Here is a 13,725-nt window from a genome sequence, read left to right as displayed (position 1 = left end):
AGTGAGAAAGATGACCTCCTTTCTTCCTTGGGCACAGTTAGGGTCACATACATTTTTTTGAACTGGTGGTGGAGATGGAGAGGATGTAATGCAAATCGAGGTCTCCCTTGCTGACTGCTGTCTTGTCTCTGTAGCTGAGCACGCCTGCCTCTCTGATCCCTGCCACAATGGAGGCAGCTGCAAGGAGACCTCCCTGGGGTTTGAGTGTGAATGCTCTCCAGGCTGGACTGGACCCACATGCTCCACAAGTGAGTGTCCATTCTGGAGGGTCACTGTGTGAAGACTCAGGTGGGAAGGGGAGATCTGGGTTTGTCTAGTGCTGTGGGCTTGGTGACACATCAGTTTCAGTGGGAGAGGGCACAGTTAGGGTCACATACATTCAGTGGGACAGGGGTGGGTGCAGTTGGAGGTCCCCTGGCACCCCATCCTCCCTACTGGGGGGCATATGTGTCAGTCAGCAGGAATTTCCTCCTGGAAATAGCTCATTCCTTTTCATGTGTTCCTGGGAGCTCTGGCTCCTGAATCCTGGCTATTCTGTCGCAGCTATAGCCAGGTTGTAGGTTGATACTATTAAATTTTGTCACAGTGCTCCAAGAGAAATGACTTGGCTATCAAATTAGCTTGGCTTTTAGGCTAGATCAAACATTAGCATGCTCTGAACCACTGTACAGCATGGATCTCTGGGTGCCACTGATCCCTCCAGAATTGGGCAGCCTGTAGTCTTTAAGGAACTGCTGGAATTGGGGGCAGCAGCCAGTCAGGTCTGAACACCACTGTCAGTTAGCACCCTGGTAGCACCATGTGGCCTGGGGTAAGGATGTGGGTTCTGGGGTCACCTGGCCTGGGTATGCTGTGGGGTGCCCTGCTCAGAGCTTGTGGCATTCTGGTAGCCTTGTAACCTCCTCATACTCTCTTTAAGTGGGACAGTAACAGTTCCCATATTTAAGTTGTAGTGAAGACTGAGCGAATTTGCAGAGAGCACAGGTCAGAAATGAACTGGGGATGAACTGAGTGTGGCACCAGGTATATTTATTTGGGGGAGCCTGTAAGCAAATCAAAGGAATGTTTCTGCCTATAATTTTTTTTTAAAAAAACACCACTTTGCAACCTCTCACTTCCTTTAATAAAGATTAGGCAGCTCTGGGTGACCTGCGTTCCCACCGAGTTGATGCTCTACAGAGATCCAGCTGTCTCCTCCCCCCACTGCTTAGGGGGGATTAAATGAACTAGGGCAGCGGGGGATTTAAAGCTACAACCAAGGCTTGGGCCTTGTTGTCACTGTGCCACTTACCCTGCTGTAGCTTTACTTGTAGCAGGTGTCTGGCTCTTAGGTGAAGGCTGTTCAGGGGTCATGTGAGAGGTGGTGCCTTGTATTATGTAACTGCCAAGTGGGTTGGAATTGAACTGTCCCCTCCTTTCTCGTTGAGCAGACATTGACGATTGTTCCCCAAATAACTGTTCCCATGGGGGCACCTGCCAGGACATGGTTAACGGATTTAAGTGTGTGTGCCCTCCGCAGTGGACTGGCAAGACATGCCAGTTAGGTAAGAAAATTCCAGCAACCATGCTCCCTGAACCCAGATTAGTTGGCTTTGCTAATGAAAGCTGTCAAGAAAGACAAACTTGTGGCCAGCGGTGTGAGTTCACACTCCATCCTGCTGAGGAGTCCTTTATTATGGGGAAGTTTTAGGACTGGGAGAAATAACTTGAACGCAGGTGGACTGGCTCTTTCGGCCCTGTGGGAAAGTTGTCGGATTCCTTGAACCATGTCAATTGTCCGTCCGAGGAGAGTGCAGCTGGGTTCCAGGCAGGGATGATCTCATGAGGAATGAACCATCTGCATTCTTCTTGCCACATTTAAATCCCAGCAACTAGGCTGCTCCAGGTCCCATGCAGAAATGCCTGGTGGCTTTCTACTATTCGGTCAGGGGCCAGTTGTTGACCAGTAGCCTGAAAGTTAGCAATTAGTGCTTCTTATTGGATGAGAGTTAGGGATAGAGCTCCTCTGTGCAAAACACAGGCCACTAGGATTTCTTATTTAGCTGGCTTGCTAGTGTTTCCCACAGCAGATGAACTATTACTGGTGTGGTGCATCTCTGGGTGGGGGAGGGGGTAAAGGGCCATTTCTCACTGTTCATCCTTGCTTCCTTTCAGATGCAAATGAATGTGAGGCCAAACCTTGTGTAAATGCCAAATCCTGTAAGAATCTGATCGCAAGCTACTACTGTGATTGCCTACCAGGCTGGATGGGTCAGAATTGTGACATAAGTGAGTGACTATTTCACTTCTGGTTTTCATGAAATTTGAGTGTTGAAGACACTGGTCTGTCCATCCCTGGACTCCAGTTTAGCGCGCCCCCCCCCCATTTTGTGGTACTAGGCATTGAACCCCCAGGGCCTCCTGCACTCCAGGCACACATGCTGTCACCAGTGCTAGAAATGCTCATGGAAGGGAGTGATGGGGCAACAGGGAAAACACAAAATTTATCAGGCTCATTAGCAGCTACAACTGCCCATACTCTGATAAGGTGGCTAAACAATGAAGTGAAGTTTCACTCCCTCACTCCGGGAGTGTTAGGGAGGATCCCCACCCAGTATAATAAGCTTATCTCACAGGAAGCACACAGGAAATCTGATTTGAAACTTTATCTGTCCTGAGTGAGGAGGCTTTTCAGTCATGCCCTGTTTCAATGTCAAATGCCCCTTTAATAGGATGACTTCCTTATTTTTCAGATATAAATGACTGCCTCGGTCAGTGTCAGAATGATGCCTCCTGTCAGGTATGTACATTTTTACTTAAATCCTTGACAGTTGACAAGAAGTCCTGAGATTTATGTGATGGGGGGAGGGCTTTGTGCCCATGGGATTTGAAAAGTGCAGGTGAAAGGAGGTCTCTGCGTTTCCGTAGGCCCCTTGTTAGCCCAGAGCCCTGTGAAGGTATGTGTGCAGAAAACCCCTAACCTGGGTTGTTTGGTTGGCAGTGATTAGCTGATGAACCTCAGCAGTCATGCTCAACTAAAGCGCTGAAGCTCTGTGTGTGTGGAATACATAGACAGAGCATGTGTTTCTCCCTCTTCTCCTCTTCCAGGACTTGGTTAATGGTTATCGCTGTATCTGTCCACCTGGCTATGCAGGCGATCACTGTGAGAGAGACATTGATGAATGTGCCAGCAACCCGTGTTTGAACGGGGGCCACTGTCAGAATGAAATCAACAGATTCCAGTGTCTGTGTCCCACTGGTTTCTCTGGAAACCTCTGTCAGGTGAGTGGAGGCGAGTACTTCAGATGACCAAGATTTCACGGCACAGCCTGCTGCCATTCTTCCCTCCTCCCCTCCTCCTGACTTGTGTGCAGGCTCTTGGGACATCTGTTAACATCCTACACTAGGGAATCTCTGCTAGAGAATGCTGGTGGAAGAATGTTTCCAAGTGATTTCCTCCTTAGTGCCCATGGCCCATCTGTTCGACTCTGCTAGAGTTTATGTCTTGCTTGGCACTCTGCCTCCTGCCCTGCCCTATCTTTTTGAATACTTACCGGGCTATGGTGGTTCCTAAGCACAAAGGTGTGTTACACATCTAGAAGCAGATAGATGGATGGAGGGGTCAGTTCCCATTGTCCCAGATAATGACACCTCTGTCCTGCTCCTGACACTTGCAGCTGGACATAGATTACTGCGAGCCCAACCCCTGCCAGAATGGGGCCCACTGCTACAATCGGGCCAGTGATTACTTCTGCAAGTGTCCCCAGGACTATGAGGGCAAGAACTGCTCGCACCTGAAAGACCACTGCCGTACAACCCCCTGTGAAGGTACTGCCCTGCCTGGCACCCAGCTGTCTCCAGACCTCTTTTGTTCTATGTCCTATCTCCCCTTAGTGTTGTTAGAGGTGTAGTATGTAGGTGAGGAGGACTTTTCTCTGATTGCTTAGGGAAGCCAGAGCATGTGGGAGCAATCTGTTCCAGCCCTCCTTGGAAGAACCACATGTTATGTAGAGCTCAGAGGAGAGCAAGCTTGTAAAAGCCATTTGTCATTCGTGTCCTGGGTGGGCTGATTTGCAGCCTTGAGGCAGATCCTCCGCAGCAGCACTGTCAGAGTTCTCTACAACTGTGGGGATGTTCTGTATCTCAGTTAAGCCTGACTGCAGCGTCATGGGGGAGCTGTGGACCACGTGTGGCTACCGAGCGCATAGTGACTGGCATGGCTAGCAACACTACTTAATTTTAGCTCATTTAGATCTAGATAGCCACATGTGGCCCATGGCTGCTGTATTAGGCTGCAGGATCTTAATTAGAGCCTCTGTAAGTTTATCCTCTAGCCTTACCTTAGATTGAGGAAGGAAGCAGAGGTGATCTTTTTCCACAATGGGCAGATGTCAGAGGTGGGATGAAGGGGCCCACAGGCGTATAGGCTTCTTGGCTACTTGATGACAAAATGCTTTAAAAATTTTGCCTGGCATCACAGCTTTGCTTGTCATAGTGCAAGGAGGCAGGTCGTTGGAGTCCTGGTCCCTGGGGTGCCTCTTGACTTCTTACCCTCATTAGCCAGAGGGTGCCCGGCTCCAGTATGGAGGCGTGGCTTTAGTCCTTTGCTTAGGAACGCTGTGGCCGCAATCTGATCTGAGCCTGTCTTCTAGTGATTGACAGCTGCACCGTGGCCATGGCTTCCAACGACACGCCTGAAGGGGTGCGATATATCTCTTCTAACGTCTGTGGTCCCCACGGGAAGTGCAAGAGCCAGTCGGGAGGCAAATTCACCTGTGACTGTAACAAAGGCTTCACGGGAACGTACTGCCATGAAAGTAAGACCCCTCCCTGGGGAATGGGGAGCAAGGAGTTGCACTGCCTCAGAAAATCAGGTTGCAGTGCTTGTTACATTTATCATTCAATTTAGGCTCTGAGACTGAGGATGGATTCAGTTGCCAGGTTCTAATGCCTCTGAGTTTCTGTATCTACCTTGGAGTATTCTGGAATCTTATGAATTCACGGAGTCCCTCTTTTCTGTAGAAGTTTTTCCTGGGCCCACCAAGTAACACAAATGAGGGTGTTACATTAAGAAGGGGGAGGCACCACCTGGAAGCTTCTGTCCCATTGGAGAAAGTCAGTGTAGAATACAGGCGCCAGGTGCATTTTCTCAGACAGCCATGAAAACCACAAGACAGGGCTTGGTCGGGGCATTCTTTGCCCCTCAGCTCCTCATGTTCATTGTTTTCTTCCTTTCCACAGATATTAATGACTGCGAGAGCAACCCCTGTCGAAACGGTGGCACTTGTATCGATGGTGTCAACTCCTACAAGTGTATCTGCAGCGATGGCTGGGAGGGAGCCTATTGTGAAACCAGTGAGTCTGTGGTTCTTTGGGACTCTGGGATGGGCGGCCCCCTTAATCTGGGATGCCTTTGTATGCAATGGCAATTTCTGAAGGTAGGGCCCCAACAATTTCTGTAGTGAGGACTCAGAGCTTGTGTTTACTAATGTTGAGCGACCTTGGCTGCAGAGCTCTAGAAAGAGACCAGAAATGAAGATAGTAAATATCCTGCTTGCAAGGAAAGGCACTTTTATTTAAATTCTTTCTTTCTCTTACCTAACTTGCGACATTCAAAGTTGGGAGCTGCTTCATTTCATAAAAACAGACACAGGAGGTGGTCAGCAAGGGCTAAGGGAGGCTGTAGGAGTCTGTGGTCCTGGTTTGTTTTCAGCTTGAGTCTCCTCTTTGGTTCCTAGATATTAATGACTGCAGCCAGAACCCCTGCCACAATGGGGGCACATGTCGAGACCTGGTCAATGATTTTTACTGTGACTGTAAAAATGGGTGGAAGGGAAAGACCTGCCACTCACGTAAGTGTTCACCAGCCTGAGTCTTGGCTCTGTACTCTTTGGGAGGCACCAGCAGGGGCTCACGTAGATATATTCTTCCTTCAGGTGACAGCCAGTGTGACGAGGCCACATGCAACAACGGCGGCACCTGCTACGATGAAGGGGATGCTTTTAAGTGCATGTGTCCCGGTGGCTGGGAAGGAACAACCTGCAACATAGGTAACTTTCTTCCATCCGAGTGTCTGTTGGTGAGCTCCTGGGCCTGGGTCCTGCCCCGCCCCCGCCAGACAGTTTCTGGACACTCACAGTGGGGGGTCTTGGCCCTGTCTTGCAGCCAGGAACAGTAGCTGCCTGCCCAGCCCCTGCCATAACGGGGGCACCTGTGTGGTCAATGGCGAGTCTTTTACGTGTGTCTGCAAAGAAGGCTGGGAGGGACCCATCTGCACACAGAGTGAGTGTCCTCCCCCCTTGAACTCTCCCAGGGCTGCTAGAGCATATCCTGACACCCTTGGGGACTTGCAATAGAAACCAGAAGCAGTGTCGTTTGATGTCTGCTTGTGTATCACCTGGGTCCGTATTAATGACTTGATGGGCTGCAGCCCTGACCTGGGCATGAGAAAGTCGCTGGTGAGATAAGTGGAGACAGATGGTGTCTCAGTTCCCAGCTCTGGGGCTGACCAGCAGCCCGCTGTCTTCCATTCTCACACACTCCACAGTCCCCTCCTGGGCCTCTTCCTGTGTACATGTGTCCCACGGCAAATGAAACCCAGTGTGCTGCAGGCCTGGTTCTAATTCAGCAGAGGTTTTAAGCATATTTGGCTGATGTTAACTTCGACTTTGTATCATCTGGGTGTTGTGGAAATAAATGATGTTTTTTTCTTAGGGCTAAGACCCCTTTCCCAGATGTGTCCTCACTGTCGCCTTTCCTTTGCAGATACCAATGACTGTAGCCCTCACCCCTGGTAAGTGACAACCTTGAGGCTGGCCCTTATTGGCAGTAGCATGCATAGGACCTCCTGGGGATCATGTTTAAAGTGCAGGCTCTGATTCAGGAGGTCTGGGTGGGGCTCTGCTTTTCTAACAAGCTCCCAGGTGATCCCCATCGTGCTGCTTCAAGGACTACACTTTAATTAGCCAGGTTGCGTCTTCATTTAGAGCAGTGATTCTCAACCTTGGCTGCACATAGGAATCGCCCAGGGAGTTTTTAAAAGTCCCAGTGCCTGAGCTGCACCCAAGACTTAGGAAATGAGATTCTCCAGGATAGGGCTGAGGCATCAGTATTTGTAAAGCTCCCACGACTGAGGGGAGTGTGGGGGTGGGGAGTGGCGACCCCCAGGGGTAGGAGCCAAGGACTGCAGTTGGCTATATGAGACAGACAGCATTGTGGATGAGGAAGCTGCTTACTGAACTGTGTTCTCTGCTTTCTTTTTAGTTATAATAGCGGCACCTGTGTGGATGGGGACAACTGGTACCGGTGTGAGTGTGCACCAGGTTTTGCTGGACCGGACTGCAGAATAAGTAAGGATACACTGGTTTTCCCAACTACTCTCCTCCCTGTTTCCCTTCCCAGCTTCAGATTTTTTTCCACATTTAGAAATAGTTAAGGCCACAGTCCCCAGCCCTGATAAATAAGGAGTTTGCCTTCAGCTGGGTTGAGGGTGCCTGGCTGGGGCCTCCCAGGTGCCATGTGTAGTCTCCTGTGTGGCGTAGACCTTCTTGTTCCTGGAGAGAGTGCTAGCCACAGAATGCGATGTTTTAAGTTTTTCCTTGTGACTAACTTGAAATTATGGGCAAATGGATGCTGTCTCGGTGATACTGCCGCAGGACCAAACTAATGCAGATGGGAAAGCCTGGCCTCTGGGCTGAGGCGCTGAGCTGCCAGCTGTACCAGGCCCCAGACAAGTGATGAAAGCAGCTAAGAGAGGGACAGAGAACACAGTTTCTCAGAGCTGAAAGTTTATTTTTTGTTGTGAGCTTTTGACCTACATTCTATATGCTATTTATTTTACTAAGAAATCGTGATAAAATAATTGTTGTTTAGTTTTTGTCCTCAGATTGTTTGAAATTTTACTGCTGCTTGAAATGCCTAGATCTGAGCTCCAGCACTAGATGGGGGGACAGGTTGGGTCTGTTTGATACCCCTTACTTGGGAAGTAGCAAATAGAGCTTTGGGCCACGCTGGGCCTGCTGCCTGTTTCTAAAACGAGTTTTTAATTTTTTTAAAGAAAATATTTTTTTAGTTCTGGGGCTTGGACATAGAGCTTTTGCACTGAGCTACATCCTCAACCCTTTCTATGTGTTTTTGCTTCGAGACATGGTCATGCCGAGTTGCCCAAGCTGGGCTCAGTCCTCCTGTGTCAGCTTCCCAGGGTGCTGGGATCACAGGTGTTTGCCACAACACCGGGCTTAAAGTTTTACTGCGACCTAGCCACACTTACTGGTTTACCTACTGGCTGTGGCTACTTGTAGGACCACAACAGAACTGAGGGGTTGAGACAAAGAGCTTGTGGCCTGCAAAGCCTGAAATATTTACTAATCCCTTTGAGGAAAATTTGCTGGCCCTGCTCTAAACTGTACTGTCAGGAAAGAAAGGAACTTAAGTTAAAATTGCCATCTCTTGGGTATTAGAAGTCAGAGTGACACACTCTGAGGGTCCATCACTGGTAGTGCCTTTTTGGGAGATTAATGATCCATTTCTTTACTTGGGTGCTGGTCACATGAGTGAAAATACAGCAGGCCTGTAATGATTTGAATGCTTTTCTGTGTCTATAAAAAACTTTGCCAGCTGCTGTAGAGCCTAAGTGTGAGCTCTTTTTTTGTAGACATCAATGAATGCCAGTCTTCACCTTGTGCCTTCGGGGCGACTTGTGTGGATGAGATCAATGGCTACCGGTGTGTCTGCCCCCCAGGCCATAGTGGCACCAAATGCCAGGAAGGTATGTATGCCAGGTCCCTGCTGCCAGCCATGTGCCCTCTGGCATGAGCAGACTGACTGTTCCTGAGTGGGTGTCATGCTCAGGGAGGAAGAACTGAGTGGAGACTGTAGGGAACGGAGCCCATGAAGGGTAGCAGTTGATTTCAGTCAGCTCTTAGTGTAGTAATGCCATGTAACAAACCATCTGGAAACTTGGTTTTTGGTGGTAGACAGAGTGGTTATCCTTTGGGTTACAAGAGTCACCAAGCTTGGGGGGAAGAGCCTGGTTAAAGGGCATCTTGGGTCATACCTGCTGATGCTGCATTAGCCAAAGCAGATCACATGGCTGGTTGAGGATGTCAGAGAAGGGCGCATACCTGCCCAGCGTAGGAGGAACTCTCATCACGTGGGCAAAGGCATGGGTGTAACTGTTTCATAACAGGGAGAGAGTAAAATATTAAGGACCATGATCTGGTCTGCGGAAGAAGAAACTCCTGCTCACACATCTCCACCTCTCAGTTTCAGGAAAACCTTGCATCACCATGGGGAGCATGATACCCGACGGCGCCAAGTGGGATGAGGACTGCAACACCTGCCAGTGCCTGAATGGGCGGATTGCCTGCTCCAAGGTAGAGCATGAGGAGGCCGGCCAAGTTTCCCACGGGCTCCATGGTGTTGGGGCCCTTCTGGCTAAGCTGGTGGCTTCTGACTTCCTTTCCCTAGGTCTGGTGTGGCCCTCGACCTTGCCTGCTCCACAGAGGGCACAGTGAGTGTCCTGGTGGGCAGAGCTGCATCCCTATCCTGGAGGACCAGTGCTTCGTGCGCCCCTGCACTGGTGTGGGTGAATGCCACTCTTCCAGTCTGCAGCCAGTGAAGACCAAGTGCACCTCGGACTCCTACTACCAGGATAACTGTGCAAACATCACATTCACCTTTAATAAGGAGATGATGTCACCGGTAGGTGACAACCTTAGCTGGGAATGGTGTGTGCATGCCAGAGTATCAAAAGCTAGGATATAGTTCCCTTTAGCCTAAATGCTTGTCTTTAGCAGTGAGGACTGAATTTAGCCAGAGATGATCAAGAACATCGGCCCACCTTTTTTCCTTCTAATCTCTTATGTGTATGGATTTTTGAAAAATTGTTCTAGGGTCTTACCACAGAGCACATTTGCAGTGAACTGAGGAATCTGAATATTTTGAAGAATGTGTCTGCCGAGTATTCAATCTACATAGCTTGTGAGCCCTCCCCTTCAGCAAACAATGAAATCCATGTGGCCATTGTGAGTATAAGACCTGTTCACACTGTTATATGATAGTAACTTCAGCCAGTATCATATAGAACAATTACATTGAGAACATATTATGTGCTGTCCTATAATTTTAAGTGCTTCCGTTAAGTATCCCCCAAATCAAGTCTGGTAATCTCTTCTCCAGTCTGCTGAAGACATACGAGATGATGGAAACCCTATCAAGGAAATCACGGACAAAATAATTGATCTTGTTAGTAAACGTGATGGAAATAGCTCACTTATTGCTGCTGTCGCAGAAGTGAGAGTTCAGAGGCGGCCTCTGAAGAACAGGACGGGTAAGTATCAAGTGGGATGGTCCCTTTTTGTGATGCCTGTCAAATTGATCTATTACACCAGGCATCGAAGCCTGTAAAGGGGGGGATTATTTGACTGTGCTCCCTCCCACCTCCCAGAGCCTTGTAACTGGTGAGACAACTGAAGTCAGCCAACTAGACCAAGGTCACATGGCTGTTGGGGACACAGGTCCACCTGACTTTTTCCCTGCCAACCAGCTACATGTTGTTCACAGGCTTCCACAGGAGAGGTATTGTCTAGGCCCACTGCAGATCCCTGGTGTGGAGCACCACTGCGCCCTGGGCTGGACCCTATATAAAGCCTGACTTGGATTCTGGAGTCATGGCACAGCCTGCCTTGAGCACTGAGGCACTGGTTGCATGGATGTCTTGGTGGGCCTTCCTGCATGTCACCTAGTCTCTCCTTTTGAGGACCTCAAGCACCAGTTAGGTCAGAAATAGGGGCACACAACCATGCGGTATTTGAACTGCATGGCTGGAGTAGGATTTTGGTAATTCTGAAAAGGTGCTTCAGCCATGAGCTAGGTGAGTAGCCAGATTCCCTTGGACTTCGCTGGACACAGTTCTCCCATGTGAAGTCAAACTACAGGAGCTGCCGCCCTGCCTGGTCTCTCTGGGAACAAGTGTCAAGGTCTCCAAGGGCCCTGATCCCAGCACTTGCTTATCAAGCTGTGATATGACAATATGCAATTGTGAAAAGGGACTTGTGCCCCTCTTGGGGACTGAGGAAAGGACAACCCTTCTTGGTATTCTTTTGTTCCCATAGTGTGATGGCTTTTTTTTTTTTTTTCTTTTGAGAGTTAATTGGTTCTCTGCCTGCCCTACAGATTTTCTGGTTCCTCTGCTGAGCTCTGTCTTGACGGTGGCTTGGATCTGTTGCTTGGTGACGGCCTTCTACTGGTGTGTGCGGAAGCGGCGGAAGCCAAGTAGCCACACGCTCTCCGCCTCTGAGGACAACACCACCAACAACGTGCGGGAACAGCTGAACCAGATCAAAAACCCCATTGAGAAGCATGGAGCCAACACAGTCCCCATCAAGGATTATGAGAATAAAAACTCCAAAATGTCTAAGATAAGGACACACAACTCGGAAGTTGAAGAGGATGACATGGATAAACACCAGCAGAAAGCCCGGTTTGCCAAACAGCCAGTGTACACGCTGGTAGACAGAGAGGAGAAGCCCCCCAATGGCACACCGACTAAACATCCAAACTGGACAAACAAACAGGACAACAGGGACTTGGAGAGTGCCCAGAGCCTAAACCGGATGGAGTACATCGTATAGCAGACAGCGGGCACTGCCACCGTTTAGGTAGAGTCGGAGGGCACTTGGGGCTTGTAGTTCTTTAAACTATTGTTACACTCGAGTCCAAGGCTGTTGTTGACTTAGGATCCCTGTGTTAATTTAAGTTTCGACAAGCTGGCTTACACTGGCAATGGTAGTTTCTGTGGTTGGCTGGGAAATCGGGTGCTGCGTCTCACAGCTATGCAAAAACTAGTGGCAAGTGCGCCAGGTGTGTGCCACATCCCCAGCTGCCAGCACCTGGCCCTCAGGCTCCTAGGACAATGCCTGGGCCCCCAGTTCCTGAGCTTCCACTTCTGCCAGTCGTCCTAATGGTGATGCAGTCTTAGGATCATAGTTTTATTTATATTTATTGACTCTTGAGTTGTTTTTGTATATTGGTTTTATGATGACGTACAAGTAGTTCTGTATTTGAAAGTGCCTTTGCAGCTCAGAACCACAGCAACTATCACAAATGAGTTTATTTATTTTTTTTATTGTATTTTTGTTGTTGTTGGGGGAGGGGGGACCCTGATGTCAGCTGTTGCTGGTAAAATGAAGAATTTAAAGAGGAAATGTGTCAAAAGTAGAGTTTTTGTATAGTTATGTAAATAATTCTTTTTTATTAATCACTGTGTATATTTGATTTATTAACTTAATAATCAAGAGCCTTAAAACATCATTCCTTTTTATTTATATGTATGTTTAGAACTGAAGGTTTTTGATAGCATTGTAAGCGTATGGCTTTTTTTTTTTTTTGAACTTATTTTCTCATTACTTGTTGTCTATAAGCCAAAATTAAGGTGTTTGAAAATAGTTTATCTTAAAACATTAGGATGGGCTACTGGGCCCAGGATACTGATACTGATGGAATTTTTTTTGTACGACGTCAGATGTTAAAACACCTTCTATATAGCATCACTTTAAGACACGTTTTAAGGACTGACTGAGGCAGTTTGAGAATTAGTCTAGAACAGGTTTTTTTTTTGTTTTTTTTTTTCCTCTGCTTTAGACTTGAAAAGAAGAAACAGACAGGTGATCTGCTACAGAGCAGTTTAAGGGAACAAGTTGAACTATGACTTAACGTAGCCAAAAATGTGAGTGGTTGAATATCATTAAAAATATCCAATTAATTGTGTGAAGTTGGAAGCACACCAATCTTATTTTGTAAATTGTGATTACTTTTCACCATTCGTATGTAATACTGAACCACTTGTAAATTTGATATTTTTTTGTTATCTACTGCATTTAGGGAGTATTCTAATAAGCTAGTTGAATACTTGAAGCATAAAATGTCCAGTAAGATCACTGTTTAGATTTGCCACAGAGTACACTGCCTGCCTTAAGTGAGGAAATCAAAGTGCTATTACAAAGTTTAAGATCAAAAAGGCTTATAAAACAGAGTAATCTTGTTGGTTCACCTTTGAGACCGTGAAGATAACTTTGTATTGTCCTATTAGTGTTATATGAACATAAAAATGCATCTTTGATGTGTTGTTCCTGGCAATAAATTTTGAAAAGTAATATTTATTAAATTTTTTGTATGAAAACATGGAACAGTGTGGCCTCTTCTGAGCTGACGCAGTCTTGCCTGGCTCTGCTGCATGCTCTTGCTACCCTGACTGATCTATGCCTGCTGGTAACCAGGTCTAACAGGTTGGGCCTGACGGGGGCAAGCAGAAAGAAATGAAAGGCTTTTCAACCACAAAGCTCACCCAAGTTCTCAAGAAACCTCAGGGCTTCTGTGAAGCTGGAGTTGTGGGAGCCCCGATTCCTTGTTATTCAACAGCAAGTGTGAATACTGCTTGAATAAACACCACTGGATTCATGGCACACAGTGTGGAGGTGAATTGTTTGGGAGCACTCATGGGAAATGCTCACCGCACTAAAGGGCTTTTAAACAGTTTGGAATTGGTGTTGGGGGATTAAGTGGGGGGGTTAATGCTTTCTCTTTTTACCCTCTGGCTCTCTGGATTGACAGTGCTGTCCTGCCCTGGAGGCCACACCCTTGTGCCTCTCCTAAAAGCTTACCTAGTACGGTGGCTTCCTCAGTGCACAGCAGGGAGCAGTTAGAAGCTCTGGTATTAGGTATTATCACTGCCTTGGCCGGAAGAAT

General features: G+C 47.9%; 1 protein-coding gene across 1 annotated transcript in view; it reads left to right on the top strand.

Moving 5' to 3' along the window:
• The window catches only part of Jag1 (jagged 1), a 39,664-nt gene extending 26,503 nt beyond the window's left edge, over positions 1–13,161 (top strand). Inside the window, exons 8-26 of the mRNA XM_004634303.3 lie at positions 135–248; positions 1,431–1,544; positions 2,155–2,268; positions 2,733–2,779; positions 3,088–3,261; positions 3,657–3,807; positions 4,632–4,796; positions 5,221–5,334; positions 5,718–5,831; positions 5,916–6,029; positions 6,145–6,261; positions 6,745–6,772; positions 7,243–7,328; positions 8,633–8,746; positions 9,244–9,353; positions 9,448–9,681; positions 9,873–10,004; positions 10,159–10,309; positions 11,155–13,161. Of these exons, the coding sequence (XP_004634360.2) occupies positions 135–248; positions 1,431–1,544; positions 2,155–2,268; positions 2,733–2,779; positions 3,088–3,261; positions 3,657–3,807; positions 4,632–4,796; positions 5,221–5,334; positions 5,718–5,831; positions 5,916–6,029; positions 6,145–6,261; positions 6,745–6,772; positions 7,243–7,328; positions 8,633–8,746; positions 9,244–9,353; positions 9,448–9,681; positions 9,873–10,004; positions 10,159–10,309; positions 11,155–11,612 (2,651 nt within the window). The 3' untranslated portion in view covers positions 11,613–13,161. The remainder of the gene's footprint in view (positions 1–134; positions 249–1,430; positions 1,545–2,154; positions 2,269–2,732; positions 2,780–3,087; positions 3,262–3,656; positions 3,808–4,631; positions 4,797–5,220; positions 5,335–5,717; positions 5,832–5,915; positions 6,030–6,144; positions 6,262–6,744; positions 6,773–7,242; positions 7,329–8,632; positions 8,747–9,243; positions 9,354–9,447; positions 9,682–9,872; positions 10,005–10,158; positions 10,310–11,154) is intronic.
• The last annotated feature ends 564 nt before the right edge of the window (positions 13,162–13,725 follow it).

Source organism: Octodon degus, unplaced genomic scaffold, assembly GCF_000260255.1.
Source record: "Octodon degus isolate 3935 unplaced genomic scaffold, OctDeg1.0 scaffold00060, whole genome shotgun sequence".
In the NCBI taxonomy this organism is placed as follows: Eukaryota; Metazoa; Chordata; class Mammalia; order Rodentia; family Octodontidae; genus Octodon; species Octodon degus.
This window is presented reverse-complemented; position numbering and strand designations above follow the sequence as displayed.